A 19,254-nucleotide genomic window follows, 5' to 3' on the forward strand; every position below is an offset into this window, starting at 1 on the left:
AAACTCCAGAGATTGCATGTGGTCAGTTTAGCCTCTAGTGCAGAAGAATTCAGTTCTGGAGGAAGTTCTGTCTGACTTGATCATCCTAATTCGCAGAGCATGATTTTCCAATAAGAAAAATGTGGACATATATAAATGCTTGTTCCCCACCAAGCTCTCCTCCTGAGGCACCAACCATGGGATGGATATACCCTGTTTAACCGGGTGGAGGGACTCAGTCACCCCAAAACACATTGCCAAGAGCATGACATCTAGAAAAGCACTGTGCAAACCCCAGTGGGTTTCAATTCCTGAATTTCCCTTAGTTAATGCATATATAAGTAAGGCAATTAAAACACATCGGGCTTATTTCAAATAGATAATCTAATTATCAGCTTGATTAAACCATATCAAATGAACAGTTCTTGTAATTCGGGAGCTTTGTTCTAATCACTGCCAAAGCAGTAGGAGCTTTAATTAAAAGCCTCAAAAGTGGCAGACCAGTGTCAATTGAGGGGAGTTACAGCCCGAATCCTGATTGCAGGGAAGAGCAAACCTGTCCTATGTGGATGCTGATAAAAAGATCAGCTCTTTGCTGCCAATAAATGGAATTGGACTATTTTGTAAATACCATTGAATGAAAGTAATTGTCCTTTGCTGCTATTTCTGATGCTCAGAGACAGACTTCATTAAATATATTCCACTATCACTCATTTACACTGACATTTTTAATATCTATAGGTTAGTATCACCCAGCCATATCCTGTCTCAGCCTTGGACCTAGCTTATGCTAACATGTGCTCCCACAGACTGCAGAATTCCTTAATTAAAAATTGGGTGCTGGATAACTCAGGAAGCCCAGGCTTCTTTTTCCTAAAGATGAATGTATCTTTAGGGCCTCTCTGCCCATTGTGATTTGGTGTTCAATGCCCACAACTTTTATAAAACACAACTAGAAGGAATGACAAGAGCAGTGGGCAGCCAGGTTCCAACCTGCACAGGGATTTGCATGTATTTAATTTATTAATGTTGGCAGGCCTCTGCTTAATAGCCCAAGTTTTCTTTTCACCTGAGTAGGTGGACTTTTTGTTTTTCTTTTGCTTAATTGTCTCAGAAAATGATACTGGAACAACCTATCATGTATCAACATGCAGGCAGTCACAGACCAGGGGTTATTTCTGCTCTGTGCCCTGGACCAGCCTTCAGACTTTGGAATTTTGATGGGAATTTGTAAGGTGTTAGGAACAGCATCAGTGGAAGAGGGAGCTGGGTGAACAGCTCTCAGTCCGGGCCCGGCTTTCCCCAGCTGCTGTGGCATTTGCCATCACCACCTTGCTTTTAATTACTGTCGTATTCCATGGCTTAATATTAAACCACATCTAATTGCATCCTGTCTCTTATTTGGCTTAACTGGCCATCACCCAAATAGACTCTGCTGTATAGAAACAAGCTTCACCAAATATTTCCTAATTGGCAGTCGGTGCTTTGTGAGGAGATGGGACCCTCTCAGCGATATTAATAGATGTTTTCTCCCGTTCGTTCCCAGGATTGGACATTGATCCTATGACGCATGCCCGGAAAAAACAACTTTTCCTTCTGAAACATCCAGCTGGTTCTGCTGGCCAGGCCTCGTCGCCAACAGGCAGCAGGAGGATGGACAGGGCCAACGCAGAGCAGCGGGACGGAGATGCCTCGGAGGCTCCGAACTGTCCCAGCGGGTTTGTAGGGAATAACAAGAGCAAGAGTTTGCGTGAAGTGCGAAAGACGTACCCGCTGCGGAGGCGGCTGCTCCCCTCGGTGAGCAAAAAGACCTGCAAGGTGCTGCTCACCAGGCTGGAGGATGTGGCTGGCTCTCTGTCCAAACAGACCCCGAGCTGTAAAAAAAAGCATCTTCCCAGCTGGGTTGAGGGTTTGGGATCTGCTTTGTTCTCGGAACAAGTTCAGCCTGTGGGAGCGGGCAAGAGTGAGTCATCCGGGGAGAAGTGCACAGTAAGTTATCCTGGGCCGGAGCAGGACTTTGATCCTGCTCCCTCGGAGCCCAGGAAGCGCCGGCTGGCCTCACTGAACGCGGAGGCGGTGAACAACCTGCTGTTCGAACGGGACGATGGCTTGTTAGCCGGCAGGCGCTTCCGCAGGGACTCGGGAAAGGCTGCTGGGGACTGCACCCTCAAGGGCCTGCAGTGCAAAGCCGGTGACAGCTGGCCTGCCCTGGAAAAACCAGCTGTGAAAACGGGGAAAGGAAAGAACCGGCATGAACCCAGTCAGAAATGCAATAGCTGCGAGCATTCGCTGGATGAGGTCTTTGATGATGGGGCAAAGAGGGAGGATGGTGCCATCTCCTACCATCCCACCCCAAAGAGACTGGCCAGCCTGAACGCCGTGGCCTTCCTGAAGCTGACCCACGAGAAAGACCAGCCCCTGAAACAGAGGAGTAAATCGGACGGAGAGGGCAAGTCTGAGAACCACTGTTCGAAATCTACGCTCAAATGGGCCAAAGCTGGACGGAAGAACTGTGTCAAATCCAAGAAGGAAGTGGCTAGCTTAAAAATGGATGGGCAGCACGGCTGGCAAGGCCAGACCCTGGGCACGTTTGGGAAAGGGGAGCAGCGGGACTCTTCTAGGCTCTATGGGACGACAGAGCCCGTCCCCTATGAGTCGCTGTCTGGCTCCTATGCCAGCACGGAGGGCTTCTACCACAGACTGCCTTTGCTCATGGGAGGTCAAGCTTCCATGAAGCCGGAGTATGGAAGACCCGGAGAGAAATCCCCAACCCCCAAACAGGAATTTCATCAGCCTTCCTTTCCCGTGCAGCAGTTCCCTCCCTTGCCTGTGCCCGGGAATCACGCGGATTGTGGATGTCTCTATGAATCCTCAGATCTGACTCCGTTGAACGGGTTTTATGTTTATTATGGCCAAAGTGGATACAGTGGCTATTCCCCCTGCTCCGTTTATCCCAAGGACGAGCTGTCGCAGGCTGCCACCTGCGAGGGGCTCCTGGTATCTTCCGGTTCCTTGCCATCAGGTGCTCATCTCCAGCCCCTGCACTGGTGCAGCTCTCCGTACTGCTGCGGGGAGGGAGCGGCCGTGAGCAGCTACAGCGTCTGCGGCGTGGTGCATGTGCCCGAGGGCAGGATCGGCAGCGTGCACGCCGGACGGAGCAGCTACCCCTACAAAATGCCTTTTGCAGCAGGTAAGGGCCAAAGTGCACGCAAATCCCGGCCGGCATTCCTGGGAGAAGAGGGTGGCTCGGCGCGGTGCCTGCTTGCCTGGAGGTTCCCTCTCCGAGCGGTTCTCAGCTCCACAGCCGAGCTGCGGCTTGGAAGGGATCCGCCTTCCACCTCCCCTTCCCCCGTTTTTAGCCCGGAGGGTTTTTCCCACTGAAAGGTCTCATTGGTGTGGAAAGCAGGGAATCGGTGAAAGGATTTGGGCAGTGAGAAGTTGACTCACGGCTTGTCACGCTGGAGCTAAGGCTGAGCTTTGATCTGTGTAAAACGAGCAGGGTTCAGTTCCTGCACGCCATCCCGCTGTGCCGCTCCGAGCGCAGGGTCGGGAGCACACCGGGATGAGTTGCTCCTCTGTCCCAAAACCTGGCTCTGGGGCTGAGGCATCCTCACAGAGCCTGTGGAGAAGCGGGAATTGCCTCTGCTGTTAGACTCTTGTGAAGGCTGCAGACTTTTTGGATTCTGTGGATCGATGAGAGCTGGCAGGGCTGCACAGGGAGTTTCGCTGTGGTGGTCTGAGTGCTCGGTGCACTTTTAGTTTGGGAATTCTTGATCCTGTCTTTGCTTTCCGTGTCTGACAATGAAGCACTGGAATGAGGAGGGGTGAGGGGGTATAGAGACGTCATTACCTGCCTGGCTCTCCTCTGTCCCCGCCTGCTTTTCAGACTTCCTGCTTTATCTTGGAGCTTTGCTTCTGCCACTGAAAAATACCCTTTTAAATATTTAAAAGTGGAGTGCTGTGTGGGGGTTATCAGACACCAGTACTGTGTGTAAAGCCATCAGGCTGGACAGTGCTGCAAACAGTTGGTCCGTAGAGGAGGCTGCTTTCCAGCTGCTGGGAGTGCCAGCATGGGATCTTTCCACTAACCACGTGTTCCAGCCAAGAGCTGGCATGACTTTCTCACTGAGAACAGATTTTCAGGTAGGTGGATGGAGTTTTGGTTCAAGCAAGGCTTTGTCATCTTCCGTTGTAGGAAGCTGCTGTAACTCAGGAGCGTTTGGTTGAAGTGTAATTTCTGTTTTCCCGAAATATCCCCGCTGTCATGGTGCTGCTTCCTACGGCAGCAGCCAGACAGGGCTCGCTGGTGCCTTCAGAGCTCTTGAAAGTGGAATGCTCACAAGACAACCAGCTCAGCAGTGTGTTCTTGCCTGACAGTTTCTGTGTAGTGCCCTGAGGTCATACCAGTCTACTTTGTTCCTCGGCTTTTGCACGCTGGTGCCTCTGATTTTGTGCAGCCAGAAGGATGCAGGCAGTGCAGACAGAGTATTTTCCAGAGCTCAACCCTCCCTGTAGATTCAATGATTCCTCCTGGTGCTGGCAAGGGCAGCAGCAGTTCCAGGAGTGGGTATTTGCTAGTGTGTCACCCCGCTACTGAGATCTCCCTTGCTGTGATTTCCTTCCTGGGAGCAACTTGGATTTAAAAAAGACCTGTAACACCGGAATCATTGAGATTTTGATTTGTGGATTGAAGCATATAAGGAGGTCTCAGAGAATATTGATGGGCTTAGGCTTAGGGATTGATTTTAATATAATTATGCACCTCTGAAGTATTTTCCTTCCCTAGGGTAGGGCATTTTAGTGAACTGAAGGAGAACTTTGTCTGCAAGCAGCAGCCTCCCATCAGAGAGGGATCCAGCCTGATATGTTGAATGTTGTGTGTTACATCTGTCTGATTTGTTGCCTTCTAGGTGTTTATAGGGAAATATCTGTGCCTGTGTGGTACAAATCCAGGGACTGGGCTGTGATCTTGGGTGGTGGTTGATCAGTGTGGAAGAAGAGTGGAGAAGAAGGAGCTGGGACAGGTTGTGAGAGCTCCTTTAGTGCCAGTGCCATTGGAGAGGCTGGAAGTGTGTGTGACCAGGGAAGGAGTCCCAGGGGTGCCACCAAGAACAGCTCTGCAGCAGGTCTCTGATGTTCAGGAGATATTTTTGTGAAGCTTCATCCTCCTCTAGCTCAAGCTTAAAAGCTGCTTTTGTAAGCAGAATACCTGAGAGGTGATTCCTTGCTCCGTTTGTCCTGTGCCTTCCAGTGCTTGCAGCCTGATGTCTGGGCACTCTTGGGGGTTCCTGTGGCATTTGATACTCGGGATTGATTCAAGTTAAATCAATTAATTGATTTATTGATCGATGATGATGATCTGTAGCATCCCTTGCACCCTCAGCTCCACAGTGGCTTGGCTGCAGCCCTAAGGGAGGGTAAGGTGGGAGGCAGGAATGAACGATTTCCCGTCTCTGCAAGGGGTCCCAAGCAGTTCTTTGGCTGGAGCTGATGGAATTTTCCCTTCAGATTTGTACACTCTGTTGTGAGGCATCTCCTGGAGCCTGAGTGGAGCTGTCCTTTGGTCACCCCCAAAAGCACAGTCTCAGGTTTAGGGAACAGGGCTGCATCATATATTGGTCCAGGAACTCTTTTCCTGCTGATGGGGCGTAATTACAACTGGTTTTTCCATTGACCTGGGTTGAGGCTTGTTTGTGACTCCTGAGCGGAGCAAGGAATTTCTGGGATGCTCTGAGAGGCAGCGTCAGCCAAATTCCAACCTGCTGAGGTTCCTGTGTCTGCTGCAGGGACACAGTTTTGCTGAGGGTGCAGCATCTTGTGGTTGTGTTCCACCTTGTTTCATCTTTCCTGACTTAATTTGGAGAATCTTCTCAATTTTCCCTGATTAGTAGAATTTGGCTTTTTGAAAGAAGCTGGCTGCTTTTGGCGGTGTGATTTAATCCTTCCCATTGTTTCGATAAGCCTTTTATTTCTTTTATACATATTGACAGGCTGGAACTGCTTTGGACACTGGCCAGCCTTGTGTGTATTCCTGGCTGGCATTACTTGGGATTCAGATGGGTTTGTTGTGGTGCAGTGTCATCGGTGGAGCACTGGAACACGCAGACTCGGAAATGGCTTTGCTTTTACAATCAAGTGACAGTGCAAAATGAAATTACAGCCTGGAGAGTCTTTACAGCTATAATGCAATAAAGGGGATTTCGGGCAAAAGCGGCCATGGTGTGGGACAGTCCCGGCTGTGCAGTCACTTTATGTTCCGGATGAGATCTGTGACTCATTTCTTCTCTTCCCTCAGAAGGCTGCAAGTCTCTGGACCAGCTGAACCTCACAATCCCGGTGGCAGGACACCCCGCGTCGCCTGCCCACCCGCTCTCAGGATGTCCTGTGCCCAGCGTGCCACCGGCTGCAGAGCCCGTTCCTCACCTGCAGACCCCCAACTCTGACCCTCAGACCATGGCCCGAGAATGTCCTCAGAGCTCCAAGCCTCCCAGCGGCTCCAAGTCGGGGCTGCGGAACACTCCGGGCTGCCTGCACGCCTCCAACAGCAAAGCGGCCGGGGGCCATTCCCACCCCAAGCAGCAGCGGATCAGCCGGCGCAGAGCCACCAACGGCTGGATCCCCGTGGGCACGGCCTGCGAGAAGGCTGTCTACGTCGTGGTAGGTGTCTGAGTCCTGGGGCTGGGGGACAGCTGCCTCTGCACCTCCAGCCGTGAGGGCTTGGGAGCTGTGGGACTCGATTCCAGCTGGAGATGGTCACTCGGTGCTGTTTCGGTGAAATTCCCATGGGAGCAGAGGCACTGCTGGCTCTGCTGCCTGTGTGCCTGGTGTTACCTTGCACGGTGTGGTTTGGGAGGGGAGGAGAACCTGCTGCTCCTGTGCTGGCCTCAGCTGAAAGGTGACGGATCCTCCCAGCTCCGGCATGTGCAAGGGTGGCACCTGAAGCACGTGGGAGTCCATCCTACAGGGATCGTGCTCCGGCTGCTTTCTCCTGGGTAGGGCAAACCTGTCTGAGAAGCTGAGGGTTGTTGTAGCCTCAATTATGAGGGGCAGGTCTAGAGACAGCTCTCATAAGGTTGCTCTCACTTAGGGTGTCTGTAGCCTCCCCAAGGATCTCTCAGAGCACAGAGGACTGAGGCAGTATACTGGCTCCCAGATGGGATTTTTTCTAGCACCCAAAATCCCCTCTCTTGTAACTTGGTGTGGTGGCACAGCCAGTTGCTCCTCCAGGGATTTCCTATCTGTACTTTCCCATTTGTTGCATTCAGGGGCAGAGAGTGGTTCCTGTAAGATGGGAGATTTCCTGCCAGAGAATTCAATTATCTCCAGTCAAGTCCACTTCAATTGCAAGAGAAGGCAATATCCTTCATCTTATTAAAGCATAAGAGCTTGAAATGGGCCCCACGTGGTGTCTGGGAAGGTGGGACAAGGCATTGCTGTGCAGTAGATATCAGGAGGAAGGAGGGCTGTGGTCCATGCAGGATCTGTGCCACTGCTTGGTGTGGTGGCACAACCTCGGGCTGCTGAGAGTAGCAGCCAGGGCTGGATTTGGAACTTTAGCCATTAGGACTGTATCCAGGTGCCAAGGACTGTGCCAGAATGAAGCCTGTCAGGGCTAGAGACTGGCCTTGTGCATCCATCCCTCAGGCTGTCACACCCCAAAGGAGCAGTGAGGCGTTAATCTCCTTAAGATGCTTCCAATCCTGCCTGGGAGATCTGGCAGGAGGTTAAACCATCCTGCTCAGGCATTCTGAAATGAAACTCAGAGCAAACGCAGACTAAAAACCCCTGGTTCATAGTCCCAAAAGTGATTATTTTGTACTATTAGAGTGTACAAAGGAATCATTGGCAGTCCTGCTAAGGAAGGTTTTGTGCCACGGCCTCCCTGCCATTCCCTGCCCTGCTTATGTCAAATATTTCATGTTTTATTGGTTTTTTACCATGTCTGTATCAGAGAAACAGCATTCAAAACACACCTAGTTTGTGGTGCTTTTGAATGGGAAGGAAAAGCAGGCCTGTGGTTTTGCATGCAGAATGGAAGGAGCGAGCGAGTTTTAATTTGAAGTAAGAGTATCAATTTCAGCAATTAGGGATTTTGTGAGATGTGCTGTCCCCTTGGTGAGCTGCTCCTCACAGCCAGCAGTGTGGAGGAGAACCATGAAGTCTGCTTTGCCTGCTCACCGGGGCTGTTTTGGCTGCTGTGTGTGCAGAACGAGCCGGAGCCGGCCGTGCGCAAGAGCTACCAGGCTGTGGAGAGGGACGGGGAGATCATCCGCGTGCGGGACACCGTGCTCCTCAAATCGGGGCCCCGCAAGAAATCCATGCCCTACGTCGCCAAGATCTCCGCCCTCTGGGAGGACCCCAAGACAGGTACTGCGCCAGGAGAGCAGGAAGTAGGGGAGGGATGCTTGGGAAGTAGGGAAAGCAGCAGGCTGGTTAGGGTACCAGGGTGATGGAGACAAGATTAGTGCCGTGGCTTCCATTTGGATTGTTCCAGGAACTGAAATGCTCTTTAATCACTCATGTGGGGCTGATAAATGGAAATCTTCCTGGATGTGAAAGCACGTAATATTTGCCAAGTGCCTGTCTTAGCAGCCCTCTCCTGTATTATTTCATTGCTCAAACATCGGGGGAGCTGCTGTTTGCTCCAATCCAACATCTGGTCTGGGAGCTGGTGGGAACAGGGCTCTTCTGCAGCAGCTCTGATGGACCCCAGTAGAGCTGGGAATGGGAATTGTGGGAACTTATGGTGAGATCCGGTGGCTGACTGGCAATCCTCGAGCCATGATGCTGAACCAAATGCTTTAAAGTAGAGATCGTGCTTAAAAGGGAGGAAAAGAAACCCCGAAAATTCTGTATAAAAGACCATAAATTGAGGTGTGGTGAGACCCATTGTGGTTGTGTCAGTGCAGCAGCAATTCTACCCTGAACCTAGGAATCAATGCTGCAAGTTCCCACCTTTGGACAAGCATCTTTTCCAGCTTGTGTGCTGGATAGATTCTTTTTTCAGGTGGAAACGTTTGATTTCTGTATTTCTGGCTTCCTTTGGAAGTTGTAACCTGAGCAGAAGAAGGCGAAGGTGTAGTGGAAAAGCAACATGACCGACTCCATGCAGCTTCTTACTGTAACAAAGGGACACCTAGTTCAGCATGAAATATTTATCAGCCACAGCTGCCTCTCCGTGAGTGCTGTGGGAATGAAGGGGATAGAGCAGCAGGAGGAAGCCAGGAATGAGTGGGAAAACACGTGGAGGAGGCTGAGGCTTGACTTGTTTCAATCCCTGTTGTTGCAGGGGAGCTGATGATGAGCCTCCTGTGGTATTACAGACCAGAGCACACTCAGGGAGGCCGCAACCCCAGCATGCACCAGGTGAGTCCGGATCAGGAACGGGCATCCCGGGCTCCTGCAGGAAGAGAGGGCTGCCCCAACATCTCCCTCCATTCCTGGGTGGCCTCAGGCTGAGTACTCTTGGCTGTGATGCAGCTGTTGCCAGATGTGTTGAGTGGTGGTGTCCTATAGCTGGGCTTTTCCCCCAGATTTATTGTCCTGTGGAGAAACTCTGGGCTTTTAAAAATGCTGCTGAGTTCCTTACATGGAGGCTGTAACAGAAACTGCTGAGTGTTGATGTTTCTCCCTTTAATCTGAGAAAATTCTACATATTAAATAAAAAGTAATTTTGACTGTTTCCTTAAGAATAAAGAAGAATAAGTTTATACTGAATCAATATCAGACACCTTTCCAAAAGCATATTCTAATTCCTACAGGACTGCAGAGCCTGATGCAAAAGCTCCTGCTGCCATTTTGCAGGAAACTGGAGTGGCTGTGTCATGTGCTGCCTTTTAATAAATCCCTTAATCTGCTTCTTAAACTCCAAAAACGTGTTAGTTTTGTACTAAAAAATGTGGATGCATCATCCTTGTCCTTCATAGATTTATGATGAGAACTAAAGTTTGACTTGAGGATGCTGTGCCAGGATAATGGAGTTGCTTTTTAAAGAAAAAATGTGTGAATCACTGTGACTTCACGCCTTGCTCTGCTTTGCATGGGCTTGTGTTGGGTGACAGAACAAGCTGGTTTTAACTGGGAATGAGGAATTCACTGCTGTGTTCAACCCAATTTTAAACACTTTCTTAATTTCTATTACTTTTTTAAATTAAAAGGACTTGGGAGCAGTCAGGGAATTGTAAGTGCCTTGCTTGCAGGGCACAGGTGAGTTTCTAAACCAAAATTTGGCACTTTATAAATGGAAGGTGAGTGTATCCAGTCCAGGGAGAATGCCAGGAGCAATTAACCCAGGTTTTTGCAAAACCACTTAAATTACACAATTCTTCAAACAAGAGAGAGCTTGGGCTGAGGGCTGGGCCAGGCTTGCCAGGGTGACTCAGGTAGTTTTGATTCAAGGAGTAAACCAGAACCCCAAGGTGCAGAAGGCAGGTGTGGCATTCCTAGTGTCCCTGATCAACCCTCTCCCCAGATGTTCACCCTTTTGTGAGTTTTCCCTTCCAGCAAAGCAGAAATGGGGCCTGCAGGGAATGCTTCCAGACTTGTGCAGGGCATCCATGTTCCCAGAGATCATCTCTGCTGATCTAACCATACCTGAAATTCTTCTCAGTGGCTCAGTCCAGGTTACCCTGTGTATAACCAATCCTGCCTGCTGCAGAGCCAAGTTCCCTAAATTACCCTGGGAATAATTGGAGAGAAGTTTGCCAATAGAGGTTGTGGCTGCTCCTCCTTGCATGTGTTCAAGGTCAGGTTGGATGGGGCTTGAAGCAACCATGGCAGGGGTGAAATGAGATAATCCTTAAGGTCCCTACCAACCCAAACCATTCCAGGATTCTGTTCCATGATTTTGAAAAAGGCTGTTGCTACTTCTCTCACTAAACCAGCCTTTTTAATTGAATTGAGAAGAGGAAGTGATTGGACAAGAAGGGTTTCCTTAAGTTTTGATATAAAGATGGGTTAGAGAATCCAGGAGGAAAGGGGAGACCAAGGGGTGCAGCCAGCCATGATCTTGCTGCTGAAGAACTTTGTGACATTGGAAATTGATGTGAGATCACAAAATGTGCTGGGCAGGGTGAAATGGTGGGAGAGTCAGTGCTTTGCTCGCTGTTGCTGAATTAAAATGTGGTGCACAGAGCACTTGGCAGGTGCCTGGGTGGGACACGGGCTCTGAAGAGTATTCACCGTGGGCACGCTTGGTGACTCCCCATTAAGGTGGTGGGTGCAGGTGCAGTGAGGGGGTGAGGGTGTGGCGCTGGCCGTGCCTCCCGGGGCTCGGGGCCGCTGGGTGACCTGTCCCCACCCCTCCTGTCCCCTCCCCTCCCCTCCTGTCCTCTCCCCGCACAGAACGAGATCTTTGCGTCGCGGCACCAGGACGAGAACAGCGTTGCCTGCATCGAGGAGAAGTGCTACGTGCTGACCTTCGCAGAGTACTGCAGGTAGGTGGAGCTCTGAACCTGCTGCACTTCCCAGACCTCCCCCAGCCTCCAGCCTCTCTCACCCTGCCCGTTTCCAGCCAGCCCAGCTGTCCCAGCCCTGCAGGCTTGCTCTGCTGCAGGCTGGGGGCTTCTCCCACTCCAGATCCATTACATGTCTGGATTCTGTAGGATCATGGAATCGTTTGGGTTGGAAAAGACCCTTAGGGTCATCAAATCCAGCTGTTTCCCTGGAACTGCCAAGGCCACCACCACTGACCCATATCCCAAAGTGCCACATCCACACAGCTTTTAAATCCCTTCAGGGATGGTGACTCCACCACAGCCTGTTCCAAGACCTAACGCCCCCCTTTCCCTGAAGGAATTTTCCCAATATCCAGCCTAAACCTCCCCTAGTGCAGCTTGAGGCTGCTTCCTCCCATCCTGTCCCTTTTTCCCTGGGAGCAGAGCCTGATGGCCTCTGGCTGCCCCCTCCTGTCAAGGAGTTGTGGAGAGTCAGAAGGTCTCCTCTGAGCCTCCTTTACTCCAGGCTGAGTCCCCCCAGCTTCCTCAGCTGCCCCTGCTGCTCCAAACCCTTTCCCAGCCTCTTGTTCTCCTCTCAAGGGACTCTCAAATATTGATGCTTGTATGATACTGCACATGGTTTCAAGGAAGACAGGAACAGGTGTGCAGGAAAGCATGGAACTTGGAGCTAAAAACTAAGTGAGCTAGGAAGAGATCTTATATATTCATCCCTTGTGGAACACAGGTGCCAGACTACCCAAAAACCTGCTGATACAAGTGCCAGTGTTTGTGCTGGACACCAGATCATGGGATTTTGGCAGTAGCACCTCTTGGAGCAGTGACTCAGGCTGCTATAGTTGAGCTTTTGCTGACTGAATTGCAGCTTTGTCAGTAAGAACTTCCCAGCATCCATATTCCAGCCTGCCATCCTGTGATGGATACACAGGGCTGAAGGAAAATAGGAAGTGAATGGGCACAGACCCATAATGCAAACCAGTGCTTTAAATCTCCTCAGTTCTGCTGGGTGCATCTTGTGGTCTGTGCAGTCCTGTCACAGAGGGGATGCCTGAGGCTTCCTCCTCAACCTGCTCCTTGCCCAGGGCTCTGCTCATGGAATTTCTAAAAACAAACTGGTGTACAAACTTTTTAGAAGCTGAATTTTGATCTTTCTTTTGAGAATACTAAAACAAAAACCACAAACAAACAAAAAAATACCAACCTAACCCAACAATAACAATCCAAACAAAGCCAACCAAACAAAATCCCCCATCCCCAAGCTTTGGATCAAAGCAGTTCCTTTCCATTCTAACACCCCAGTCTTCTGGAACAGCTAGTGGCAGGAATTTTTTCATGCGCTTGTGGGTCAGGTCACCTTTGAGAGATGCTCCCTGAGGGCATCCTGAATTCTTTGATTTCCTAAATGTTGGTGCATAAACATTTATTAGGGGCTAACTAACAAAAACAAGGCCAGAGCAGTAAAAACAAGGTGGTTAATTGCTATCATCTTTGGTGCTGTACAATATCCCCCAGTATGGAAATACAAACTTATGTTGCTTCCTGCAGGAGTTCTCTTTGAACAAAGCTTTGTCACATTCCTTCCCTTCCCCTTATCCTCCAGCAGCTGCAGTTGAGGCTCCCAGCAGGACACAGGCAGCAGGAGAGGGAATGAGTTCATGGCCCCCAGCACAGGAAGGACACGGACCTGTTGGAGCAAGTCCAGAGGAGGCCATCAGGTTGATCAGAGGGATGGAGCACTTCTCCTGTGAGGAAAGACTGAGAGAATAGGGATTGCTCATCCTGAAAAAGTGAAGGCTTCGGAATGACCTCATTACCCCTTCCAGTACCTCAAGGGAGTCTACAGGAAAAATGGAGAAAGACAGACTGTTTACAAGGGCATGGAGTGCCAGGACGAGGGGGAATGGCTTTACACTGCCAAAGGGCAGGGATAGATGGGATATTAGGAATAAATATGAGGGTGATGAGGCCCTGGCTCAGAGAAGCTGTGGCTGCCCCATCCCTGGCAGGGTCCAAGGCCTGGTTGGATGGGGGCTAGTGGAAGGTGGAACCTAGTGAAAGGTTCCTACCCATCGCAGGGGGTGAGACCGGATGAGCCTTAATATCCCTTCCAACCCAAAGCATTCCAGGATCCTCTGATAACTCTCCCGATGTGATTGCCCTACAGATTTTGTGCCTTGGCAAAGCGTCGAGTGGAAGGGATCCCGGGCAGGAAAACCATCCTGGTTCCTCCCTCGGAGGAGTATTCCACCCCTCCGCACCGCAAGGTGCCCGAGGACACGGACCCCGAGCTGGTTTTCCTCTGCCGCCACGTCTACGACTTCCGGCACGGGCGCATCCTGAAGAACCCGCAGTAGCACAGCCCTTCCGTCGGAGCGCGGCGGGAACGGGCGCCACCGGAGCCTGGGACACCTGGGACAGGCACCTGGGACACCTGTGCACTCCCACCCACCTCGTGCTGCTGCAGGTGGGAGCGCCCAGCGCTCCGTCCCGGGACTCGGGAGCGCGCGAGGAGCGGAGCCCGTGGAGGGAGACAGCAGTTGAAAGCACAGCACTTCGTTAAAAGCATAAATGAAAATATATACGAAAAAAATAAATCTATGTATATAGATATAGGGATTTGCAGAAGTAAATCTATATCTATATATGTATGTAGAGCTGCATCTATTGGGAGGGTTTGCAGGGGATAAAAGCCAAGAAGCAATGCAGAGCCATGGCTGGGGGAATGGCGGAGAGGTGCAGGAGGGACGTGGCAGTGCAGTGTTGGTTGAGTCTGGCTGGGACAGTCGGTGGTTTTCAGGCCCTGAACCGAGCCCAGTTCTTGGCAGAGTACAGGAGAGTCTCCTTGGTCCCACAGGACAGATTCTGAGGATTCCCATGGTGAGAGCTTCTTCAAAATACAGCTTTGGGAGCTGCCTGGGTGCAGAGTGGCCTTCCTTGTGTCATGCTTGGATAGGTGTTGCTCCAGCAGGGAAGAGGTGACCCCTGTTCTCCCTCGTCTTTTCCCTCCCCTCACCTCGCTGCTCCATGATTCACCACCTAGGCTGAGGCTTGGAACCTGCTGCATGGTGGAGCAGAGGGAGCTGGCCAGGTGGCAGGTTACACCCCAGTGTAACAGTTTTAGAGCTGGTCCTGTCCCAGGTGTCCTGACCCAGCCCGCAGGATCCTGAGCCCCATTGCCCCATTCCCAAGGCCCAGCACTTATCGGCACACATCACTTGGAAGCTTGGAGCTCACAAAGTGGGCTCTGCTGGGGAGAGAAGCATGTTTCCTCTTCTCTTCTGAGCGTTGCTCTTCCTCTGATGGCTCAGGGGGCCCTGGATTTTCTCTTCCCAGTTTGTTTCCTGTAATGTCATTCACAGACCCTGCTTATCCCTGTGTGTCTGCAGTGGGAAGAAGCCAGAGGGGGAAGTGGCAAACCCTTTTCTTGCGTGTTTTTGGCTTTTTAAAAATTCCTTCCCCGTGTGACTGTCCTGATCCTGGGAGTGCTGTTGAAGCCATCAGCAGCCTTTCCTCCTCCAAATTCATACCGGTGTCTGAGCAAGCTCACCAAAGTGGCTTTGTGGCTCCTGAAAGGACCTGAGCATCTGGAAAGGTTCGCATGGACCATGTGAGCCCCGCAGGTCCTGCCTCTTGCCTTACCTGTACAGATCCCAGACAGACCTTAGATCCCAGACAGACCTTAGCTTATCTCAATGCTAACTTGGAGTTAATCCCAAAGCAAACCAAAGGACAGTGTCACATCCTGGGGAGTCACTGCACCAGGCTGGGAGCTCAGCCCGAGATTGCACTAACGTACAACAGAACCGACCCCGTGCCACCCACACTTCTGCTGGCTGGAGCCACTCATTGAAACGAGGGATGTGCTTTTTCCCAGTCTTTTGGGGCTTTTGAACTTGTGTTCCATGGTGGAAGTGTCCATTCTGCTTTATGTTCCATCAGTGGAAGCAGCATTCCCTGTACTGCCTGGGGATGCAGGGATTGTCACCTTGCTCCAGTGGCCGCACACCTGCCCGGCCTAGAGAGAAAACCATGGCATCCAATTCCTTACATGGAATAGTTCAGGCACACAGGAGTTCTCCAGAGATTTGCTCTACATACCAAAGAGGGGAACGTGTCCGGAGGCGATGGCTTGAGGGGATGACAAGGTCTGCCACAGCAGGCAGGCATCTCCCTGCAGCTGGTGGATGATTCCTGCTGGAAAATTCCTGTTTATTGCCACCTGCATAGCCCAGGGAGAACACCCAGCTCCAAGAAGGGAGATCCCAGGTGTGCAAGCAAGAATTGTCAGGTGAAGCATCTTCTCTCACTTATACCTCAAGATACTGTTGGTGTCAAAGGGATTGCCCAGATCTCTCCTGAAAAATTCGCTTGGCACTGGGCGTCTCTTGGAATGACGTGGTGGGGCTGTGTGGGAAGTGGTGGCACTTTGGGGACACTCGGATGAAGGGGTGCAAGGAGGCATTGGAGAACGTGGTCTCTGGTGCTTCTAGGGGAGGATATGAAGTGGTTTTCCCCTGTAGCAGGGAGGGAGGACGCTGGAGAAGTGGAGCTACTCCTGCCAATGGCACAGAGGGAATGGCAGCTGCCCGGCCATGAGGGGAGCACAGCAGCTGCACCCCACAGTGGGTGGAAGGTGATGGGAAGCCCTAAATCCACATGTTTTGCTTCATGGGGATTCCTTTGCCCCTGAACCAGAAGCAGGAGAGCTGCTGTGGCCATTTCTCCCTGGCAGTGCTTTGGACATGGAATGCTGCAAGACCCACCGGCCGGGTGAGCCTGAGCACTGCTGCAGCTGGGCCCAGGTGTGAGACCCAGCCTTGAAACCACAGTAACTCACCAAAATTCCTCCTTCTGCCCCATCTCCCCCTGCTCCCACCTTGTCCTGGCTCCTCTCCAGGTGGCAGGGAAATTATCCTTGCCCTGGGTCCATAACGGGCTCCGGTCCAGCTCTGGAGAGGACAAACCTGACTTTTCTCATGTTGAATCTGCTTCAGGCCATGAACATTGAGGTTCACGTGGTTGCTGATGCTGTTGTGCGAACAGCATGTAAATGGACTGAAATGTCTTATCCCTAATGAAAAGATTTCCTGCTTTTTTAATCTATTAGATATGGAAATATTTTTTGAAACTGAAAAATGCAGTCGGTAGAATTTAAATTGAAGCGTAATACATGTAAAATATATTTTAGTTGATAATTTTGTAAAATGCACTTTTTTGTGTCTCTTCCCTGGTTTCCCAGATCTGTATTTCATTGTTTACAGATGGAATGAGAACATTCCCTATTCCCTCCTTCTGTGAGAAAGATATATTAGAAGTAATTCTTAAAAAAATAAATTTGAAAAATCGTATTGATTTAGAAAACAAACCAGTGCTGGACTGTTCTTCCCATTCCTGCATGAACTTCCCGCCTGGACCTGATGGTTGCAGGAGTTAGGAATGCCTGGGAGCAGATGTGGATGCTCAGGGTTGTGGGATGAGCGATCTGTTGGGTTTTCCATGGAAATAGAGCAAGTGGCAACAGGATAGGCAGGGATTGACTGACTTTTCTCCAGTCTGCTCTTGGCAGCCGCTGTCAGTGGAATATTTGAGTCTGCTGTTCAGGCAGGGCAGGTGGTGGTGGCAGATCTTGTCTCAGCTAGGCTTTAGGAACCCTGAAGGAAGCATTTGGGAATGTTGTTTTGGAGAAGTGTCTCCCTTGGACCACTGTCTTCACCAGCTTCTGCCATCTGTGTGTCTTCACACAGAAGGCCGTGGCACACGCGCCCTGAGGACAGGTCTGATAGCCGAGCCATCTACACAGACATCCCAAGTGGCCAGAAGGATTCCAAGTGGGAGAAGAGCAGGCAGGAGTCAAATAACCTGCTGGAGGAGCAGGATGATGGGATCAGGACTACCTGATGGGAATGTCTGCAGCCACATGCAGGTGAGAGCTGTTCAGGGATTCTCCCAGCCAATGACAGGACCTGGGGGCATGAGGCCAAAGGCACAGGCACATGCAAGGGCATTGCAGGGGCTCCTGCACACTCATCCTCAGTGGGAGCAGCTCCCATGGCCCTGGGTGGTGACACAGCCATTCCCACACAGTCCTGAGCCATGGCTCCTCTGGAGCTGTCCTGCATCCTCCTCCTTGGCTTTCATGATTTCCATTCCATGTTGAGATGTTCTGCTGCTTCCTCGGGCTGTGGCCCTTTGCACAGCTTGGGAGGAAGGGGATGAGTTCTGGGAATGTAAAGGAAAGAGTAATCTCTGATATGGATTTAGCTCCTCATTATAGGGAAGGGAGTGAGGGCCACATGTGATGTGGGCTGAATGCAGATGAGCTGTGCATGGCAGAACTGCACCCATAACCCTTGGATAATCCACTGAACACTGCTGCATCTTTCCAAAAATTTGCAGCATCCTTCCAAAAATTTGCAGCATCTTTCACTCCCAGGTCACCTTGAGCAGGAGATTCTGAGATGGTCCCATCGAATGAGCTGGGGCTGCTCAGTCCCTGTCCCCTTGCAGCCCTGCCAGCATCACACCTGTTCTTAAATCCCTGATTAAATTTCTTCCTAGGATTAGGGATTTTGCTGGAGGATCCTTGCCTTTTGCCTCCTGCTCTCAGCCTTGTCAGCACAGCTTCTCACAGGGAGCTGCAGGAAGCACAGACCTGGAGAAGCAGATCAAACTGAAAGAATTCCTGAAAAAGGAAACCACAGTGGTGAAGTGAATTCATCTGGGAATTTTCCTCCCAAGTGGAGGAAAGAGCTCTTCCAGGGACGTGTACATTTGTGAGCTGGTGTGGGGTCACTGAGCATGATATTCCCAACCTCATGGCCTGGGATTTCTGCTGAAGAACCAATTTGAGATTTTCCAGTTGGATTTAATGTGCTTGGTTGCTGGGAGCCATCAGTGATGTGGGTGCCAGAAATGCAACAGAAGCCTTCCCCCTGTGCATGACCCACTGCTGGCTCAGGTGCTTATCCAGGTATGGATGCTCCCTCAGAGAGGTCCCTTGGAAAGACAGCCAAGAAAAAGCTTTTCCATCCCCACTCTTCCTGCGTGGTGAGCCATCACCAAAAGGATAATCTGTATCGGGCTGAAAAGTTGGGATTAATGTCAAGCAAAATTGGATTTACTGTTGAAATCTGCTACCCGAGGGAGGCACGCAGAGCTGTATCCAGCTCTCCTGGATCTGACATTCAGCAAACTGCTCTTGTATCATGACTGATGCTGCCAGGAATGTTCTGCTGCCACTGTGGCAGAGTCCTTTTGGCCACAGGTTGTCCTTGGAGTCCCCCATGCTTAAGGAAGGCGTGGGCTCTCTGCCCATAGGTGTGTGGCCATTGGCATCCCACCCAGCTTTGGCCAGGTGGGCATCCCCTGGCAGGTTTTGATGACCAGCAGTGGTTCAGGTACCTGGCAGAGCCAACATGCTGTATCCCATTTCCCTCATTTGCATATGCAGTGTCTGAAGGTGACAAAGCCTTGTGGCAATTGCAGGGAGGAGGAGGAGGCACTTGGGGTACTGGGAAGGAGCTGCTGGGGCTGTGAGCACTTCCAGAGGCTTTGGATAAGATTTGGGCACCAGGATGAGCACACTGAGAGGTGGGAGCTGTTGAAAAGTGCATCCTGACCTTTCGGAATTAATCCTTTGAGAAGCACAGCAGTGTCTTGCAGATTCAGGGATGCTGGCTCTTTGTTCTGCTTCTGAGTAGTTCTTTTTTCCAGGGAAAGTGCCAGCTGCTCTCCTGGTGCTGCTGTGGGAGCCTTCTTGGGGCTTCCTCACCTCACTCCCCACAGGTCTCAGCCTAGCAGATCCAGAGCAGCATCCAGGACT

General features: G+C 51.0%; 1 protein-coding gene across 1 annotated transcript in view; it reads left to right on the forward strand.

The window, feature by feature from the left end:
* The window catches only part of BAHD1 (bromo adjacent homology domain containing 1), a 34,921-nt gene extending 18,124 nt beyond the window's left edge, over positions 1 to 16,797 (forward strand). Inside the window, exons 2-7 of the mRNA XM_056494109.1 lie at positions 1,526 to 3,169; positions 6,275 to 6,636; positions 8,187 to 8,346; positions 9,269 to 9,345; positions 11,323 to 11,414; positions 13,597 to 16,797. Of these exons, the coding sequence (XP_056350084.1) occupies positions 1,543 to 3,169; positions 6,275 to 6,636; positions 8,187 to 8,346; positions 9,269 to 9,345; positions 11,323 to 11,414; positions 13,597 to 13,786 (2,508 nt within the window). The 5' untranslated portion in view covers positions 1,526 to 1,542 and the 3' untranslated portion in view covers positions 13,787 to 16,797. The remainder of the gene's footprint in view (positions 1 to 1,525; positions 3,170 to 6,274; positions 6,637 to 8,186; positions 8,347 to 9,268; positions 9,346 to 11,322; positions 11,415 to 13,596) is intronic.
* The last annotated feature ends 2,457 nt before the right edge of the window (positions 16,798 to 19,254 follow it).

This window comes from Oenanthe melanoleuca, chromosome 5, assembly GCF_029582105.1.
Source record: "Oenanthe melanoleuca isolate GR-GAL-2019-014 chromosome 5, OMel1.0, whole genome shotgun sequence".
Taxonomy (NCBI): domain Eukaryota; kingdom Metazoa; phylum Chordata; class Aves; order Passeriformes; family Muscicapidae; genus Oenanthe; species Oenanthe melanoleuca.